This window comes from Poecile atricapillus, chromosome 9, assembly GCF_030490865.1.
Source record: "Poecile atricapillus isolate bPoeAtr1 chromosome 9, bPoeAtr1.hap1, whole genome shotgun sequence".
Lineage (NCBI taxonomy): Eukaryota > Metazoa > Chordata > Aves > Passeriformes > Paridae > Poecile > Poecile atricapillus.
In genome coordinates, this window is record NC_081257.1 from 11,518,611 (window position 1) to 11,539,747 (window position 21,137).

General features: G+C 35.9%; 1 protein-coding gene across 1 annotated transcript in view; it reads right to left on the reverse strand.

Annotated features, from left to right (window-relative positions):
• Positions 1-21,137, reverse strand: part of ERC2 (ELKS/RAB6-interacting/CAST family member 2) — a 395,998-nt gene that overhangs the window by 191,810 nt on the left and 183,051 nt on the right. Inside the window, exon 12 of the mRNA XM_058844563.1 lies at positions 7,307-7,467. Coding sequence (XP_058700546.1) covers positions 7,307-7,467 — 161 coding nt within the window. The remainder of the gene's footprint in view (positions 1-7,306; positions 7,468-21,137) is intronic.

A 21,137-nucleotide genomic window follows, 5' to 3' on the forward strand; every position in this document is an offset into this window, starting at 1 on the left:
CATATCCTCCCCCTGCCTTACCTTCCCTAGAGTCAGAAGTCTTTTAAGTCTCTCCCTCATAAAGTAGCTACAGGATCCCCTTGATCTCTCTAATATTCAGGTCCTGGGGAAAGCACTAAACCCCTGAAAACTATTGTAGAATTTAAAACATAAAATGTTTGCTGGAGCACTGACTGTCATATTTCTCTTGAAGCAAGGTACCAGAACAGGTAAAGAACAATGGCAACAAAGCTGGAAAGCAAAGTGCACTCCTAGGACACAGAGTGAGAATGACCATCAAATTCTCCTTCTGCCTGCCAGGTGCCTTAAATCATGTGGATCAAAGGAACCTGAAAGACCACTTGTACTACTAGAGGGAAAATCCTTATAAAATGAAGAAAACAAGCCAGACTTGTTTTCTAGCTCAGAAAAGTATGCTTAATTATTATGACCATAATGTGCATTGTCTGGAATATGTTTGAACTCCTGGTTTGCCTTCAGACATTCCTCTTGTAACATAAGCACTGCTACCTTTCCATGCCAGAGAGGAAGACACTGTCTCCTTGGAAACACTTAGAAAAGGTTGCTACTGCCCTCTCCCACTGTCTAAAGGGGTGAGAAACAGTGGGAGAGGACCCAACTTCCTTTACTTGGATATTGATATGAAAGTAGGCCAAACACTGGCTCTCATATCATAGTTTGTAGAAATCCTAAACTTGTTGCTAACCTTCAATAGCAGGTGACAACCTACTTTGAAAGTAAATTATGATCTTAGAAAGAACAAAATGAAAAAACAAAACTTGCTTCCCATGCTGATGAATTCTGAATCTTATAGAAAAAAATCAAAGTATACTATCCTTTAGTCTGAGCATAGGAGACTCTCAAGTAAGTAGGACCTTGGTGACACTTGTATGTCTTTAAGAGAAGCGCTGTGACAAGTAAACAGCTCACTCATTCTATTCTCACAGAGAGAAACGTTTAATTGCTTAGTGCCTCTTTGTTGTTTACAAAAGAAAAACATCTTTTCATTTTAGTCAAGAAAGCTTCTGTTCCAGAGAACAAAGCCTTCATTTGGCCTTCTCTAATCTTTATAGTGTTTGCAAGTTGGTGTCAAATATGTTAGTCAAGGCATGCTGTGTTACAGGTCTGCTGGGCAAAAACAGCCACAAGAGACTTTCCACCCAAGTTAGGAGACCACATTACCATTCTAACTACTTCCTATGGAAGTCACAGTTGTATCAACATCCTGCTGTTTTGTTTGTATTTAACTTGGGATATGACTCTCTACACTCTCAGCATGAATCCTACAATTAAATTGAAGCAGTCCACAGGTTACTAAAAAACAGTCTAGTGTTCTGCATTTGAAATAGTACAATTTTTGAGACAATCAACTTGCTATCTGAACATGTTTATAGAATATATTACCACAGCTGAAACAAGTCAAAATAATCTTTCTAATAAAATTATAAAAAATAGTAAATTTCTTCCAGATAATTATCTTTTCTTTACAGCTATTTATACACTGTTCTTTTATCTAACCTATTGAATAAAGACATACTAAAGAATTCACATCAGAGAAACTATCATAGATATCACTCTCAAAATATAAGCTGAAATATAGCTGGAAAAGTAGAAAAAAATTAAAATTATTCTTCTTTCAAAATAATACTTTATTAATAATACAAGAAATCTAATCCTTGTTGTGTTTGCTTGAACTTCAAAGAGACTCATTTAATGCCATGTATCCACTACTGTTCATTCAGCCTAGAACTATTGCCAAGGTAGATGCTGGCTGTTTTTAGAATATACCAGCATTTAAAAAGGAGAATAAACTAAGCAACTTTGCCCACACCTTTGAGTGAAACACCTCAGGTTCCAGCATAGGCAAGAGAACTGATTATCTCCCTTCCTGTTTTCCTTTTGGACAAGATCGGTGAAGGGGAAAGCTCTGCCTGGCTGTAACACAGAAAGCAGGTGGGTCTGTAGGGAAACCATCCTTTTAAGTGATTTTAAGAAGTTCTACACATTTCAAAGGGCAGTTCCAACCCTAAATCACTCTGCCAGTTTCTCCTACCTTGCTATATTCCTTTCCTTGTCCTCCATGTTGTATTGAAGAACCCCCCCAAAAAAAAGAAAATTAATTTCATGACTACATGCAAGTAGAGTCCCTGCAATTTCATCAAGGGTTTTCCTGTGTCATGCCTCTGGCCTGTGCTTGCCCTGAACAGGTGAATTGTACACGTAATTACTCTGAAACATTCCAGATGCACTGGATTTACTACCCACACAGAGATTTCAGAAGCACTTTTCACCCACAGCAATGAGGAAGAAACCACTCTCCTGTGGGTGTCAGAACCTCTTAGGGTTGAGCAATTAAGACATAAATAAAGGCAAACATGTTGAGTTCCCTCCCCAGGTGTCAGTTTCAGATGGTGATGGATTGAAATAGTAATAGGATAATGTAAGGCAGGGACATGAGCTGATTTGTCCAGGTGCTGGAAACACATCTAGATAGATTCTCTGGATATCCAACGACTCTTGTCAGAGCTGCAGCTCCTGCTGAGCTGCTACACAGATGTGAAATCCACAACTTCTACTCCAGTAAAATTTATAGATGGAAAAAAAAGGGTATGTCTGCAGAAAACCAGATGAATGGTAAACTTCCTTATACTTCTGCCACTAGTACTTCATAAAGCATTTTGACTTCTATACAAATTCTGACTCCTTAGTTTTATATTTTACACAATCTTTCCTGTAGGCTGTGACCCCTGGCTTTCAGAATCCATTCAAAGCCCCTCTTCAAGCCTGCAATATTCTGAGAAGTCCACTTGAAGCCATTTGTATGCTTGTCCATGCCTGAAGCTCTTGCTCTAGGTGGTGGGAGGACACCAGCCAGACCAGGTGACAGACAAGGGGACAAAGCACATTCTCATCCCAACAGGACCAGCCTCCTCCTCACCCTGTGGAGCTGCTCATTCTCACTTTGTCAAACCAAGCAGCTCCAGACCATGGTGTTGCACCCAAGACTGGCATCTAGTGGCAAATCCAAGTGCCCCCTCCTTGTCTGGCAGAGCCACTGACCCAGCAGGCAAAGGGCACTGTGTGTTCAGCACTTCTGCAAAGAGTGGCAGCTGCTGGGACTGAATGCTTGGTGGAAAAGACATTTTATCCCCTTCTTCCCACAACTGATCCATCCCTGACTGTACACAGGTGCTGTTAAATGAATAAACCTACTGAAAAACAAAGATAAGAAATATTCATTTATTATTTTCAGTGAAGAAATGGTGACCATACTTAAACAAAGGAAGGGATGTTTAATTTTATACTGTCACGGTAAAAAAGTTTACTGCAAAATCTAACTTAAAATATATATTATTTTGACAGCACAGCAATGTTCTATTTTTGTTACTGAATAAAATAACTAGTAGCTGGGGTTTTCTTAGGAGATATTTAATGCTTCATTGCTAATCATCTGATTTATTCCACATAAGGGAAAATATATTTTCTTCTGGAAATTTGTAGTGAATTTCAGGGTGAAGTCACTTCCAACAAAACTGATTTAGCAATACCCACAGGTGATGGCATGAACTCTATTAAAGGCAAGGAAATTGCCTTTCAAACTCTTGGCAAGCATTTCATTCAGGATACTACGAAAGCTTCAGAGCAGTGAGTATGCTGAGTTAACAGAGGAAATACTCAGTAATTAACAACTAAATCTCAAAAATTAAGACTTGTCAGATCTTCAGGTCAAAACATGAAGTTCGGTCTTTTGGGGCATTAATCACATGGCCACTCACTAAGTTTGTCACATGGAACTAAGTCACTGAAAGATAATCAAATTAATGCAAAGCCACAATGAAATATTTTCTAACCTTGTATTTAAACCATAAATAGAGTAAACATCACATAAAGTTAACTTAAAGATTATCAACCAAGAAAATAATAATTTTGATAACAAAGTTGGGGGGAGAGTGAGTGTTGGAGTTTTGTGTTTTCTTTCTAGCTTTAGAGGTTGCAGTTGAAGATAAAATGCGTATAATTTAAAACTTGAACTTACAAGAAAAGTGACAATCATTTTTCCTCTTTTCAGCCACATGCCATTAGACTCTTTTATGACTTTTGGCTCTTCAGGTCAAATTTTATATCTTCCAAAGAGAAAATAATTTTGACCATTTCTAAAAAGATGATCTGTCCCATGGAGCAAAACCCACTTTCCATGAGGGCAGGCATTTATTTCACATACATATATATATATAAGGCACTTTTAATATTATATAAACACTCATTTATCTATCTATACAGCCACCTAGTTTTGTTACAAGCAGGTTTATGAGTTTTGGAAGGAACCACCACATAGGAAAGGAGATCTGTGTTGTGGTCATGAAAGTATGCTCCATAAATATGGCATTTCTGAAACATCTGACAAACCTCCACCACATCACAGCACTGAAACTTCTCCTACCCTCAAGCTCTTCATGTTACAAAATGAATAAGCTTTTCTAGGCAAGCCTTGTGAAGTTCTCAGGAGGTTGTGCTCCTACTTGTGCACTCTCAGAAAATAAAAACAATATCTGGAAAAAGTAGTCTTAAAATATATTTCTAGCTAACATATTTAAAGTTCAGGCCAACTGAAATATTTCTATGGATGATAAATACATCTTTTAAAAAAACATTATCATGGCTTTTGTCACACTATGCAATATAGATTTTTTTAAAGTATCACTTACTAGAAAATAAAAAGTTCATTGATTTTTTTTTATGCTCAAAGATAGAAAGAGTACAAAGTAAGAATACAATTAGACAAAATGATGGATTTGAGCATATGCTGCATTTTACTGTTAAAATGTATGCATAACTTCCATTAATGTCAGTATGAGTTATGTGTGCACTGCTAAAGCAATATCACCATAACAAAAATATTTCCTCCAGAACTAATAAAGTAATATTTTTAATAGACATTTTTAAAAAAATCACATATTCAGAAAATAACATGCAAATGTAACTCCTTCTTCAAACTTACACTTTCAAACTCTTTAAATAAACCGTATTTTTTCACAAATTAGCATCAAGTTAAAGAGTTGATTTTATCCAATTACCTTTCATTTAATGGGTACTTATCTTGTTTCCAGTTCAAAAAGACCAACCAGGTATGAGCAAGACTAAGCTGCTATCCATTTTTATTCTAAGCTTCCATAAATAACCAAATTTATATGGGAACAAGAAATGACAATTGAAGAAGTTACCTAAAACTGACAACTGATTGTGGCCAGTAAATTGAGATGGATCTTTATAATGACAGCCAGATGGGCCTAGAATGCAGAGCTATGGTTGGAACTTGAACATAATACAAGCATAGGAAATGATAATGAATGTTCTTAAACACACAGTTCATGCCTATTTAACTGGAAACTAGTAGCCAAAAACTGTAATCACTCAATATTGAATATTTTAAATGATAAATAGAAATTACGGTCAATGCTTCCAATAAATAAGTTATCTTAAAGCTGTCTAGGTCCTAACTAGCATCAAAAATCTGTTTTTGAAAATATCTTGTTCATTTTTTAAAAAACAATATTGAGCATATTCTGTAATAATGAAGCAGTTTTATAAGGTTTGCTTCACTTATTTCAGTGAGCATTTGCAAAAATTACACTACTGCAATTAAATATCTGAATTGTTTCTAAAAGACATTTATGAGCAGAATCATAAAATGTTTTGGGTTTGAAGGGACCCTGAAGATTATCTATTTCCCAAATCCCTGCCATGGGAGGAACACCTTCCATTGGACTAGGTTGGTAAGTCTATTATTTTAGTCTTGGGATTTACACCGAGAAACACTTTACATGTTTATATCTCATTTTAAATTCCACACTATTCCTAACTAGGATCTTTGCTACTAAGTCTTTCACCTCTAATACCCCTCACCCAGCCCCTCACTCATAAAATAGAATCGCTTTTGTCAAAATGAGTTCTACCTCACCAGTTTTCACCAACCTCATTTTCCAGACTGTTTTGTGAGATTTTGTGTACCAAATTTAAAAAGTCAAAGTAACAGAATTAAAGATTTTTTCTCTATTTCATTCACCAACTGTAAATTATGATTAAAAAAAAAAATCTTATTAGGAAAAAAAAAAAAAAGCACTTCAGGAAACAGACCAAAGCATTATACAGAAAATACGTGACTGGTACTGAGCATCTGAGTTAAGATGGGACAATTACTGTGTACATAGAACAGAATTTTTTTAAAAAAACTTTAAAAATTTATCTGTTATAGAAGATAATAGAATATAATGTCACATAGTATTCTAACTCACATATCCATTTTTCTGTATGGATATAGACCTCATTAAACTCAAAACCAGAAATTCTTTAGATATCCCTGGAAACGTTTGTTCTTCCATTACAGTATTTCTGCACCTGTATTACATGGCAGACATTCTTAAAATACACTTTTATAAAACCCTGCTAAGTATGTGACTCCATTTCCACTTTGTCTTATTTAAAATAACTTTATGAAAACCATTTTTTCTGATTATTTCACTTCCCTTAAAATGCAAGGATAACTACAACAATTCACCTGAAGTTATATATGTCTTTGTCTCTCAAAAAATGCAAGGATAACTACAACAATTCACCTGAAGTTATATATGTCTTTGTCTCTCAAAAAATTGTTTCAAAATTACAGCTGTGAAATTTCATTGTTGAATGTTAAGTACACAATTACCATAGCAGGCTCACCCTTTTTGCCAATTTTAAAGATCAAATCAGAGCCTTAATGCCCCATAATTACAGATATTTACTTTTCTTTGCATGGAGGAAGTTAGATTTAAATTATATGTCTCTCTTCCTTTTTTATTCTGAACACATATACACAGTGATACAGTGTATGCAAAAACTTCTTTGTTAATTTGGGGGTGTTTTTAACCAATTCAAAGCAATAAGCTTTGCACCAACAATAGAAAGTTAATAACTCCCTTCCCTTGAATGTGGCAGAGATTCCAGCATTCCATTCCCACTGAGAGATGGGGCTTTAGATTCTCAGTTTCTCATACAAGTTACATAGTGCTGATATTTTTATTTGCATGTAACAAAGAACAATTTAAAAAAAATGTTGAGTACTTCTAAAATGAAGATTTTTGCAATTCTGTGTTTTTAAATGTATTTGTCTTAAAACTATTACCAGTCCTTAGATTCAGACTTACATATACGCAGAGAAAAATAAAAAATTACACCAAAAAAAACCCATCAAAACATTCTCCTATGGCAAAAGTAATTATTTTCTTTTTTCTTTTTTTTTTCTAGAAATTAGAGAAATCAAGGGACTTACTTCATTTCTAGAATTTCTTCAAGTTGTTTTCTTCGCTCTATTCTCAGGTTAGCCAGATGTGCTTCTTTTTCAGCCAAAGATTGCTGTGTTGAGGCAAGACGGGCTTTGGTAGAATCTAATTCTTGTCTAGTCTTTTCCAGTGCATTCATCAGCTCTTCTACCTAAGGGAGAGGACATTTTAAACTCCATATTCTTTACAACAAGAAAATATTAAATCTATATAAATGCGGGGGGGGGGGAACATAGTAAATGAATTATTTTCCATAAATGGCTGTTCAAATCTCTTCCTATCATAACTGTTTTAAAAACTAACAGTGGTGTTTCAAAACCAAAAAAAAAAACCCTCAAAGTTTCCATTAATCCGTTAGTAATAAACAATATTTATACAGAATAGAACTAACACAGATCACCAGAAACCTATTTAACCTGGGCCACTGCCACATATAGATACAATTTATAAATATGTCCTGCACACTTTGTGTTATTTAAATTCAGTGTGGTGGTAATTCATCATAGAAGTAATTTCAGAAATTTTAAATACAGCTATAGATGCATGTTTTAATATGTTTTAATATGAAAGTGTTCATGAAAATCCAACACTTTTCATTAAAAATGCACACCTTTGCAAAACAGGTTGCTCAGGGAAACTGTAAACTCTGCAGTCCTTGAGTATTTTAAGATTTTGATTGAATGAAGCCTGGAGAATCTGATCCAACTTTGAAGTTATTCCTGCTTTGAGTAGAGGTTTATAGTGCATTGCCTCAAGTGGTCCCTTCTAATCAAATTATTCTATCATCCTGAACTTTAAATGTCTGTAACTGCTCCAATAACAAGCAAGTTATTTTCCTCCTGGTAACTGTGAGAAGCTCTGAAGCATGAGGTGTAGGAAAGTCGTGGTGATCCCACTCTTTCCTTAGCATGGAGAAATTTAAAGAACACACTGAAGAATGGAGACTTTACAGACTCCTGTCTGACAGCAGAAACTTTACTTGTGGGGGGAATCATTTTATGTGAATGGCCTCCAGTAAAGAGCATGCCAGAGGGATTCCCTCTCTTCAACTGATACACTTTACATAAAGTGGAATAGATTTTTTTTTAGTGAGACAAAATGATTTGAATAATGAATGTCTATTTCCTGTATGTTCTTTCTCACCTCCTTTGTCCAAATATTATTATTTTATAAACTAGAAAACACTTCAGGAAGAACTTCTAAATGAAATAAAATAAAATAAAATGGGGAAGAAGATATATTCCATTCATCCATTCCATGCAAAGCATTGAAAGGAGTTCAATTTTGCTGTAAATTGAAAATTCTGACCAAATTCCACAGTGCTCATATCATCAGTGTGGCTGCTTCTCCCAAGCTCATGCTTAACTGTTGTTCTCCAAAGCCTCCTAGCAAGCAGTGCTTGTAAGTCACAGTTTTGTTTGGATTCCAATATACATGGGCTTTCATATAAAAAGTTCAGTAAATAATACAAATAAACAATAGAGTTGTCATGAATTACCATGAGGACTCAGCCAATTTGCCAATGATACACTGATTACTTGCTCCTTCCACACCATCTATACAAACACTCTAATACAAACAATGAAATACTAGAATGTGTCTGATACCCTGCAGTGCATAAGAAGCTGTACTTCATGAATGCAGATCAGAATTACCAATAGCATTGAAACTAAGGATCTTCAACCTTCCACTCAGAAAGTAAAAGCAGTGTAATGGTGCTACCCATGAAATAGTAAGGAGTGCCAATCATGAGTTTCTGCAGATGCAAGATTCCCCTGAAGAAACCACGAAGAAAGATGATGACTTGAGATTCCTTTGTGAAATGACTGTCTAGTGAACATTCATAGTAGAAATAGCTGAGAGAAAATATATTTGAGGGAATTAAAGAAATATAAAAGCTGAATTTACACTTAAATCCCATGAAAAAAAGGAATTAACAGGCCAGAAGGAGTCAGATCATGTTTCTTTAAAAACAGATCCAATTTCTAATATAACACCAGATATTTCATCTTCTGCTTTAGTTCAAGAACATAAACCCATGCTGTGTCCAACAACTTCAAGAGTCAACTACTAAAATATATATTTCTAACTGTTTTCTGGGTTATTTCTTAGGCTTGTCCTTTTACCTTTTAAAAACTGCATCTAGTTTCTGCTGAGCATCCACTCTATTATTTAATTCCAGGAAACATATCTTAATGGAAATGTAGTAAGGAATCAGAACTGAAAAGTCATTAATTCATACAGACTCCAGCTTTGAGACAGTATCTTTAAACACCAAGGAACTCTGCACTTGCAGATTTGTTGGGCAAATGAGAATGTAAAAAAGCAGAATTCTTGCACTTCCGTATTTTTAGTATTATTTTGCTCCCTTTCCATGTTCTCAGTTTGGTACCCAACCTGATGATTGACTGAATCCTCACCCAAGTTCACATTACATATATCACATGATTTACATTTCAAAACATTTAAGAGAATTAAAGACTTGTGGAAAAAAAAGCTGTGGATTTGTTAATATCTATTAATAACATAGTCTTACATTACCATACAAAAGAGATCAAAATTTAAATGAGAAGGGAAAAAATCTTTTAAAACTTAAATATGAAAACTTTTTCAAACCATAAATCGCTAACATGTGTCGACTTGAAAGTTTTATTGTCATTTACACTTTCAACACAGTATTTGCAAGCTAGTTCTTCCTTCATTTTTTGAATGTGACCCAAGTTCATGGTTGCACGTTTTCCTACCTGTTCTACCAACACCTACAGCTTGAATTTAACTGGTGGGCATGTGCACAAGAAACTGGTTTGGTTTTTTTTTTTATTCAACTCCTATCAAATGTAAACCTGTGGATGTTGAAGTTGCACAAACCATCCTCTCACCATGTCAATTTTATAGCTGTAGCAGACTTGTTACAATGGAAAATTTACCACTGAAGGCAGTATTACAGATGAAAATTCTGGGTTTGGGCAACCCCAGCCCCAGCCCAGCAATACCACCTGGCAGGGGCAGAGGCACTGGGGGCTTCCAAGTTCCCACTTGGAAGCTGCCCCCTTTTCCCACCCCTATCCCTCAGTGTAAATGCTCCTAATCACAAACCCTGCATGTTTTGAATTCCCAGGAATACAAGTTTTGAAAGAGTTTACAGTGAGAACCTCAGTGAATGCACTTAGCTGAAGAGTATTCTATGCCCTGAATATGTTATTAGCTAGGTTTTCTTCCCTTTTGCAAGACAATGGCCCATTTTATCCTTTGCATTTTGTAATAAAAGCCTTTTTTTTATATACTTTCAGAAATAGCTTAACTGACCTCGGCACTTTGAGGATTTTATTAAAATCTGCACTAGAATTAAGTTTACATTTCAGAATGGCAGAAACCCAGCAAACTAAACTACAGTAATTGTTTCTTGGATTTGAGTCTATTGTCAACGAACACTTTTTACTTGTTCTGCAGCTTCACATTTTTAAGTGCTATCAGCAGTGTTCCACACCAAGATAAGAAAAGAAAAAGAAATGAATGTGGCTGAAGAATACATCTGCGTTACCAGATTCTGCAAATTAAAGGAGGTTAGAGTTCAAATGAATGACAGTTTATTAAAAATGCCCTGGAGCATTCTTAATTCCAGATTGGATTCGGCTCAGTACAACTTAGGCTAACATAATACTGCTCCAGTTTGTGGGAATGAACAGGGGGAGGGACAATTGCATGTTTTCTCAGTTCAAGTATAACATATTTCTGCAGGATGACGAAGAGCTGGCAACATTCCAGCAGTCAAGGTTAGTATGGTTACTACTACTACCTTTAAAGGGTTGGCATTTCATTTTGGCAACAATATTGGTGATAAATACAAGAATTTTGGATTCCCCTAACTGACTTTTTCAAGTATCAGTAGCTCTACAAAAATTTCACACCTATTTTATTTTAAAAACTAATCTTGTGTTAGCACACAGATCATTTATGAATTTTATATAGTAAAAAAAAAAAAAGAAATCCATCTATTTAGAGATTCTTTTACTTTAATATTAAAATATTAACCATTAATTTTTTTAAAAGTTTAACAAACAATTACATTCATTCAGTAAAGCTGGATACATTTTGATAATAAGTCATTCAGTGTAAGAATCCATCCAGTTGTTTTGAAAGGATTTTTTTTTCATTTCCTAAGGAGATGCATTTCTTTTCTCTACTCCAAGTTACACACTACATAAATTTCTGTTATCTCCAGCCCTGTGAAGATTAATTTAATAAAAATAATATTTGGAGGTTTTCCCTCAAGATTAAGCATGAGATTGCAAAAAAGGAAAGACTATAATCCTCAAACTTTCTCTTTGTGGCTTTCCTACAAATTTATTCTGTCACTGGACTAAGAGGGCATAGAAAACCCACTCACAGTGATGAGGGAACACAGATAAAAGCCAGAATTTGTACACACCAAATATCCACCTACCAGCTCTTCCAACTCTCAGGCTGGAGATCTCAGCCCTTGACATCACTGCCTGTGCCTCGCACAGTGAAGGTGAGCGCCAGGCATGCCAGGATCCTGTGCCAGCAGCTGCTGGCCACGCAGGGAACCACTTTATCTCATGGCTAATTCAATTATACACCTACAGGAGGGCCACAACCAGCCATGGGGACCTACTGCTTTTAAAATTGCCAGTGCTGTCCTGCAATATGGGCTGTAAATACCTTGTTTCTTCCTGTTCCTAATGCAAATTTCTCCAGCGTGCAACTACCTCTACAGTTTCACTGCAAAGGTGTTTTTTACAAAAGCAAACAGACATAGCAGTGTCATCCTGAGCTTTGCAAGACATGGAAATAAATTTTGTCACCCCCCCCCTCTACTCTCTTCTCATCCTGTTTGTCATCCATAGACAAATTCCTCACCTCTGACTTCCATCACAGTTCTGAAACCCAGGAAACAGGTCTAACAAAACCAGTACAGTTATGAAGGCTGATGCTGCTGAACCCTTCCAAACAAAGAAATTAGACTCATGTTACAACATTGGAAATTGTCAAAGAAAAGTAACTGTACCCTAGAATGCATAAAAGCTTTAAAATAAACATCATAAGTGAAGGATTTAGCAGAATATTAAGCAGAATTTATAAATTCCAGGTTGGTTTTTCAACCCGTAAAAGACTGGATGCATAGGGCCAGTGACATCAGCCAGCAATGCAGCGGCAGTTCAGCACAGAGCACCAGATACACTGAAGCAGCAGTCCCCAGGGAAGGGCCATGTCCTCAGGAACACAACAGCACAATTATCAAATGGGATGCCATGCTGCAGAATTTGACATCAAAAACCCCACTGAGATTACTTCATTACCAAAAGTAGGATTTAAAGTATTTTAATCCTCCTGCTCTTACACTTGTTTGATACTGTCCAAACCTAATTACAAAGTAGTATGAAAAGTGTTTTATAGTTAGGCAAGTGAAAGCAAATTTGATATAATGTATTGGTAAATTACAGGGCTCAATCTAATGTTTTCAGAAGAGTAAAAGTAAAGTAAATTGAGTGACTATTGAACATATGCTGATTTCAGTAGGACACTCAATTGTCCTAAAGGATATTGCATCTGTAAGAGAACCCTTATGGGCTGAAAACAATTAGGCTGTGTGATTTTGGTGTTGAGTCCTTTCAGATAAACCATGCAAGCAGAGCAGAGCAACTCTTTAGCTGGTGTTAAAGCCCAGCGCTGTCAGAGCAGCCTCCCTGGTTAATGTCAATAGCACTGCGTATAAAAGGTGACTAAAGTGTGTACAAATGTTGATCTTTGGAGAAGGCATGCCTAGAATCATGCACACATCTACTATTTCATCCACCAGGTCAACTTCTGGGAGAGAGGGCAAATTGGGAGTTTTCTTGCCAAAAGTTGATTCTTAGCACGCTTGTTAGGTTACACTGCACAAAGCTATTTCCTCACTGCTTTTAATCCATAATCCCAATATATTATTAAAGTTAGAAATGCTTCCTTAGAATGTATCCAAACACAGCAGGGATTCACGTGATGTGTGCAAAGTCTTACTGCAAGCAGGTAGTTTATGTAAGCATGAGGTTTTCCACACTCTGAACTGTGCTTACATATTGTGAAATAGCAAGTAAGACTTACTAAAGTGAAAATGTTATTATATGAAAATACTTGGAAAATTTATGTGAGGAATCTCAGAAAAAACAATTTCCTAACAAGGTTTGACACAATGAATATTAATAAATCATATTGATAGGCAGAAATATAAAGATTCATGCAACTGATTGGAAGATATAGCTTCTGCATCAATAAAAATTTCATGCCATCTTTAAAAGTTCTGTGACTTTAAAAGTTCAAGTGACGACTGAGTGCCCAACAGACATATCTGTGCTCTTCTCTTAATACAGATAATATTGTCCTGTTTACTTACTCTTATGGCATTTCTGCTATGAAATTATTTATGTAATATTTTATTGGCTTGGCATACATAAAGTCATTGGCATGGACATGCTATCTCCTTAAAATTGTATACAGTACAATTATATAGTACAATATCGACTCTATCAATAACTTTAAAAAAGTCAAATATGTCTTTCATGAAAGAGTCAAATTTTAGCTCTAGCACACCCAGTTACAGATCAATCTTAAGAAAAATTTTAATACTTGGTGTAGCAATTGATAGTTACAACCTGACTCAAATTTATTCAGAGCCATGGGGAAAGTACTGGAGAATACATGGAGCAGAACTACCAACAGCTGACTAATTTAATTTTTCAGATACAGAAAGAACACAAGCAACACAAGTTTACTAATAGGGTAATATAATAATTAAAAATAAAGCAATTAAAAACAGCTTTGGAGAGTTACTTCAGGAAGAGACTAGTCAATAGGAAAAGAACTGAAGTGCTTATGAGACTGTCCAGGGTAGGGCAGCCCGTGGGACAGTCAGGGAGGCCTGAGGGGGACAACAAAATGTCTGACAACTGGACTCCATTATTAACACATGATAAGCTAGGAATGATCACATGATGGAGCAAAAATATCAACCCAGATTTTGTCAACAGGAATTCCTCCATGAAGGCAGTTCACAATCAGCATGTCAATTTTTCAGTGCACTAAAGAGAAATCTTGCTCAAACTGTAGCTGCCTGTCCATGAAACCATCCCCAGAGCTACTACACAGGAACAACCTCACTGGGTACATCAGCCCCAGGTCACAGGGCCTCCCTCAGCTGACACAGGACAGAGAAATTCCCCTGGGTGGAAATTTTCAGGATGCTGAGCTGAATTCAACATCAGCCCTAGGAAACAGAACTTGTGTGAAAAGGGAGCTGGATGGCAGGTGGGGGCACAGGCTCAGCTGCCTCTGGAAGCAGCACTGCCAGCATTCAGCAAAAGCCAAGGGCAGGAGCAGAGCCCTTCCATGGCTCCACAGCTCTGCAGCCGCACGAGCTCATCAGGAGGAAACTGTGCAGCAACTGAACAGGTCCTTCCACACAACTGCACGGCCACACAGAGACACCATGGGCACAATGCCACACACACGGTGCAGAAAAGAAACTGTAAGAATGGTTTGCTGAGATTACAGAGGTGGGAGAAGAAAATCAGGTGGAGGGAGAGAGCACTGAAGGAAGATAGCCCAAGAAATAACATCTTTCTGAAACTGAACATTTTTTCTCAATAACTATTTGAAGGAAAGGGAAGTAAAAGACTTCAGAACAATGTTTTTTTACCAGGTAAGCTCCTGAAAAGTTCACCTCCATCTCTTTGGGAAACTGAGCAATAGTTCACATTTTTTGGGAAAAAAACTAAGATTCTGAATTCTAGAACTTGCACTTTTCCAAGCAACAAAGCCACACTGTCTATTACACTAAATCAAAACACTTTACTAAATCAAAGCAAATTTCAGTGAGTATACCTCGGTGAAGAAAAAGAACTGCCACTTAAACCTTTGCTTCATCTACAAAGAAAACAAATATTTCAAGTCTGTCACATCAGTTCATGAGAATTTGGAGCAAGAATAAAAATACAAATATTGCAACTCAATGTTGTACAACCTAAACTTTTTGTCTCATAGCTAATGATAGACCAGCCAAATACATTTCCATGGAGTGAAAGATTCTGTTTTGCTAAACTGAAAAAGGGGAGCAGAAGTTTGTAATATTTATACCACTCTTCACATTACTGGGCTCTTCCATAGGATCTACCAGGTACAATAAAATACTAGGAAGAGGCAGCAGAAAATACTATTCCACTCTCTGAAAGTTGAAATATTCTAACAAATCTTCCCTATGGAAGATCATTGATTTCCCAGGCCTTAGGAAGCAGTTATTGCTCAGCTTGTCAGTGGGTTATATGCTCAAAACCTTGGGTAAGGCAGCTTTTCTCACTCAGTGAATACAAGCATTTTTTACCATCTGTTAGAGTAAATAGTGAAGAAGAGCAGTTATCAGTATTTAGGTTGAGCATTTGTGTTTCTTAAATTGCACTTTACAATATATTACAAAGGGAAGCCTTATGAAAGGCAGTCTCATAAAATGCAGAAATTCTGTTTATGAAGAAATTTTCTGTACAGATAAATTATGAACCAGCTAATTAGAAGAAACCCAACCAAAATAATATTCTAAAGTATTGGTCTGAACCATAATAACTTCTCTGTGGAATTTACTGAAGGTTTTACTATTGTAACTCCTCTTGTTTGGGCATTATTTAGATACCAAAGTAACAGGCTTTTTATAAGTTAGGCTTATACAAAAATACAAGTCTTATATAGCTTTGTATTTTTGTAGGCAAAATATATTAGACAGACTTTGATGAGAATAATAGTATTTCTAACCAGATGAAAAAAGGAAGAGTACAGAAGTCACAGAAGCTTTAACTAAGATAAGCAGCCTTTTATTCCTCATCTAAAAGTTTTGTTTTCCTTTTAAGTCTCTCAAGTCTCTTTCCACATGAGGCAACATTCAGGAGAGTATAGAGAGAAAAAATGCAGATCTACAACTTGATATTATTCCCTCAGTTTTGAAGCAAAATATATGGGCATTCAGACCACAAGCTAAATGTCAGGACTTACAAAACTAACAGAGGGGAGAATTAAACTGGCCTTGATGAGAATTTTATTTTCTATTTGCTTAGCCTTTCCTGTAAACTAACTCACTTGTCACTGCCCATATTCTGTATAATAACTCTCATGGCATGGAGACATATTTTATTATTTTTACATCCCTCCCTTCTAAAGGCAGGCTTGGCTTTGGAGAACAGAGATGACAGACACATCAAGTTGTTCATTTGAAGGATTTTTTAACATCTAGAGTCTGTATCCATGGAACACGCAATCCCACAAGGAGAATATATTAAAACTATGTTAGAGTGCACTTGCAAACATACATATTTAAACAGTATTTATAAACTGATGTTTCCCTTCTTTTCCAACTTTTACAGGCCTTTGTCCTACAGAAAAACCTTATTACAGAAGTCTCTGCTATAACCAGCAGTTCTTAAAGGAATCAAACTTACATTTCAATTGTGCAAGCAGAACTTAAGAGTACAAACTCAGAAGATCCTTAGACTTATCGTATAGTAAATAAGCAGTGATGAAGTATGAACTAAGGTGTCAGTTTTTCAAGGCAGGAAAGCTTTCCTATCCATTTAAAGATTCCTGATACTGCCTATATTCCATTCCAGAAGGGCTAGTCAGTCCCTCAAATTAGCTCCAGTACCTGCTACAGTAAATGAAATTTACATTGTATTGATGTGTTTTAGGAAATATTTTCTCCAATATGTTCAGGAAAGAAAAGGTTATTCTTTCATCTAGAGCCCAACCAAAAAAAAAAAAAAAAAAAAAAAATATAACTGTGTGCCCCTAACATAGTTTCACTTAGAAAACTGCCTACAATGGCTGAAATTAAGCACACAGGACTGCTAGAAGCAGGTCATATACTTATTTTATTCCTTGTATTTAAAATCAGATACAAATATTTTTTAAATGTTTGGGAATGAGGATAGTCTAAATATAATATATTTCTAGTGGAAATAACATTTGCTCCATTTAGGCCTCAGACACTGCTGATGGCAGAACAAGATTGGAATGTGCAGATAATTATCTTTGAGGCTAGTCAACAGCTAGAAGGCCTTCATAATATCACCTTTAGGATCAAGCCAAGACATTCCAGTCTGAATCAAGGTTTATTTATTAAAGGATTTAGCACTTTTAGATCCAATATTGCCTGGAAGACCACCAATTTCCATTTCCAAATATCTAATTTCTCCAGTTTCTTGTGGATACATAATAGCTTCAAAATCACTTCAGTGAGAACACACATGTGCACATAAATGACATATAAATTCCTTCCCCTCTCTAAGACGAATTTCACAAGAAACACCTACAAAGCAAAACCTCCACAGAGAGAGAGATACAGGAACTTTCAATAATTCTCATTCATTTAGGCAACACAGTTTACACAACTACAAGTGTTTTTTAATAAAAGATCTTGGATTTTTCTTGATCTTGATTGGTATAAGGGATACTGAGAAAAATAATGCTGCATACCTATAAGATGTGCTTTGAATATTTTCTTATCCAGGAAGAGAGCTTGGCACTTAAAAGTTAAGTGTTTTAAGTGTTTAAGAAACACTGTTTACAATGGGTAAAAAAAAATATTTTTCAAAAGTAAAGATCAGCAATTCTCTTGTTCTAAGTTGGCTTTTTCAGTCTGGGATCTTTTTTGTGCTGGTGCTTATCTAAAATCTACTGTTCATGAAAAGATCAAAAATAATAGTTTATAATTCAACATCTGTTCTGTAAATTCATAGCATAATCTTACAGAAATCTTACAGAGGGTCTCTATAAATGAACAAAAAAGATATATAGCCTTTCTACATATAATGGATTTGGTCAACAGAAAGCCTAAATAATCACAGTATGATCCTGGTTATCCAAACTTCCCTGCTGTACATGTCTTCCTGTCCAACAGTGACTCCTCATAATACAAACCCATGAGTCCCCTGGATAAATGGGGTGTGATACAAGTTGTTTGAATAAGTGCTATCCTACTGTACTGCATTATGAATATAGTTTAATCTGTCATGGTACTTGATGTAATGTTATACACCATTCCAAGCCAAGAGTAGGGAAAATTAGCCATCACAAAAGAGTAACTCTCACTGTTATAAATGCACACGAACATGAGATAATATTGACTTACTATGTTATTCTAATACTACAAATAAACTAGTATTTCATAGAAAAAAAGCCAAAATACTGGCAAAGAATACTTGAATAAGTTTGCTTTGATTTGATTTTTGTTTTTTGAAGAAGAAAAAAGAAGAGCATCTACTTTTAAAAGACAGTATTTTTTGTATGTCTCTCCTTTACTTTAACTAAGCCGAGTTAGTAATTAAGCTGCCAGAGGGAGGCCCAGAAGATAAAAGATTTCCCAAACCAAATAACTTAAGTTTCCTGAACATAGGAAAGAAGGTTCAAGTTCCTTATCTAAAAGGACAGCAACCTTCCTCCCTGCCTCCTGCCTTCTCCAAATAGCATTTCAAAGGGAAAAAGAAAAAATGCCAATTATATACTCTGTCAGGAGGATATAGTCTTCTCACATGTGCTGCCTGTTGCTTCAGCAAGACAGAAGTAGTAGAGTTAATAAGGACAGCAATCCACTATTATTCTTACTCAGCATTGTAATTATAAGTTTAAAACATTCTCCTATTCCCAGCACAGGCTTAAGCCCACACGGTCCCATATACACTGTAATATCTAAAATGAAAGTCTTGAAAAAACAAAGAACTGAACCAAAGCTAAGCACATTGCTGTCTTTACCAGAGAAGTCAACTCAGAAATAAACACAACTGTTCATGAGAAAGATATTAGAAGCAATAAATTTTCTAGCGATGAGTGTTTTTAGGTGTATAATTTATGTGTTCACTCACTGGTGGCATGACCAGAAACACAGATACCACGGAATGAAAAGGAGAAAAAATGGGGGAAAGTAGAAGATTCAGATATATGCTCTACTAGGCTGCTAAAAAAATAGCCAACTTATATGAAAGACTAGATTGTGACATATTTTCACAAAAGCAAAAACAAAAACTAGCGTTGTTGACTCAAGAATGAACATTGGCAGGAAGCTGCCATTAGGTCTTCTATAGTTTACACTACATTTTTTCCTTCCAGACACTGCCAGTGGGAGGTTTTAAAGCATAATGATATACTGAGAAACTTATGACAAGCATGTCCAAACAAAGTAAAACATATTTTTCACAAAACAGTAAACTCTGATAGCTTTAAATCCATGGAGCCAGAGGTAGCCTGAAGACTAATTACAGCAGAATTGTTAACTTGTAAAACCTGTTTAAGATATTTATATATTCTTGACTTTTTTCCAGAAAATATTGTTGTAGCAGGAAGTTACTTATAAAAAAATAAAGTTGAAATAGGAAAGACGTTTTTCATACCCAAAAAAGGCTAAATAGTAATATGTTTAATAGCCTGATAACAGCAAAAATAGACAAATATGTTAATTGGCATCAATTAGAAAATGTGTCAGACATTACAGTAAAAAGATTTTTAAAATATGGAATAGGTATAAAGCTTGAATAGTTTTTTATTGCTGGAAGCTCTCTTTTCTAAGTCATACTTAGAGTTCGTTAATAAATTGGTACATGAGGGTGTACCTAAGTCTGAGTATATTTAATTGTGTTGTGTAAATGGAGATCACTACAGTCACACATAGAGTCACTGCTGTAATTTTTACTCTACAACCACATGACTAAGCACCATAAACCTCTAAGAACAGAAAAAAACCTTTTCCCATATTAAAACAAATTTATCTGAGCTTGTATAGAATAAAAAGAGTGAAGAACCATAGAATAAAAATAAGAACCAAAAGTATGTTAAAATAATATGAGTGTGAAAAACAAAATTTTTCTTCCTTCTTTTCCTATTAAAACACAAGCTTGACCCATGGAAAATAATGTCAAATCATCATATTATTATATATGATATGATGATATGATATGATATGATATGATGATATGATATCTCAGAATTCTCCTGAGACTTTCAGACAGAGAAGATGAAGTATGAAACATTTCTCTGGATACACAATCCAGTCCCATCTATGTGACAGACTCTTGGCCACAACCTGACCATTGGTGTGTGAGGAGGAGTGCTGACTATGTGCATTATGATTTTCCCCCTTATTCCCAAATGCAAGAATTAATATTTCTTTAATTCTAATAATCACTAAGAGAGAATTAAAGAAGTCATAGGGACCATGACGTGCCTTTTTTTTGTAGAAGTGTAATTCAATTCTCAGCAGTGTCTTGTGAGAACAAAGATAATCTCCTAGCATATTTACATGGGACTTGTCATCACAAGCAGAAATTTGTTTGTTTATCTTCTTCAATGATCCTAACTAAGGCAATAATGAACAGGTTCAGCAATATCCAGACACAACACATCTACTCTAGCTAGTACCTAGTCTGAATCTTCTCTCAGAAATAAAGGAGCAAACTAGAAGCCAATGCCTTGAGACGGTTGGTTAAGGGATCAGGGGCACAAGTGGCATTCCCCAGGGCTCCACATTTGTGCCAGTTCCATCAATGTCTTTATCAATGCTCTGGGTGAGGGGATCGAGGGCACCCTCAGTAAATTTGAAGATGACTCCAAGCTGGGTGGGAGTGTTGAGTTGCTGGGGGATAGAAGGGCTCTGCAGAGAGGTCTGGATAGGCTGGGTCAATGGGCCAAGAGCAGTGGTGTGAGGTTCAATAAGGTAAAGGTGGATCCTGCCTTTGGGTCACAACCCCCTGCATCTCCAGACTGGGGGCAGAGTGGCTGGAAAGCTGCCTGGCA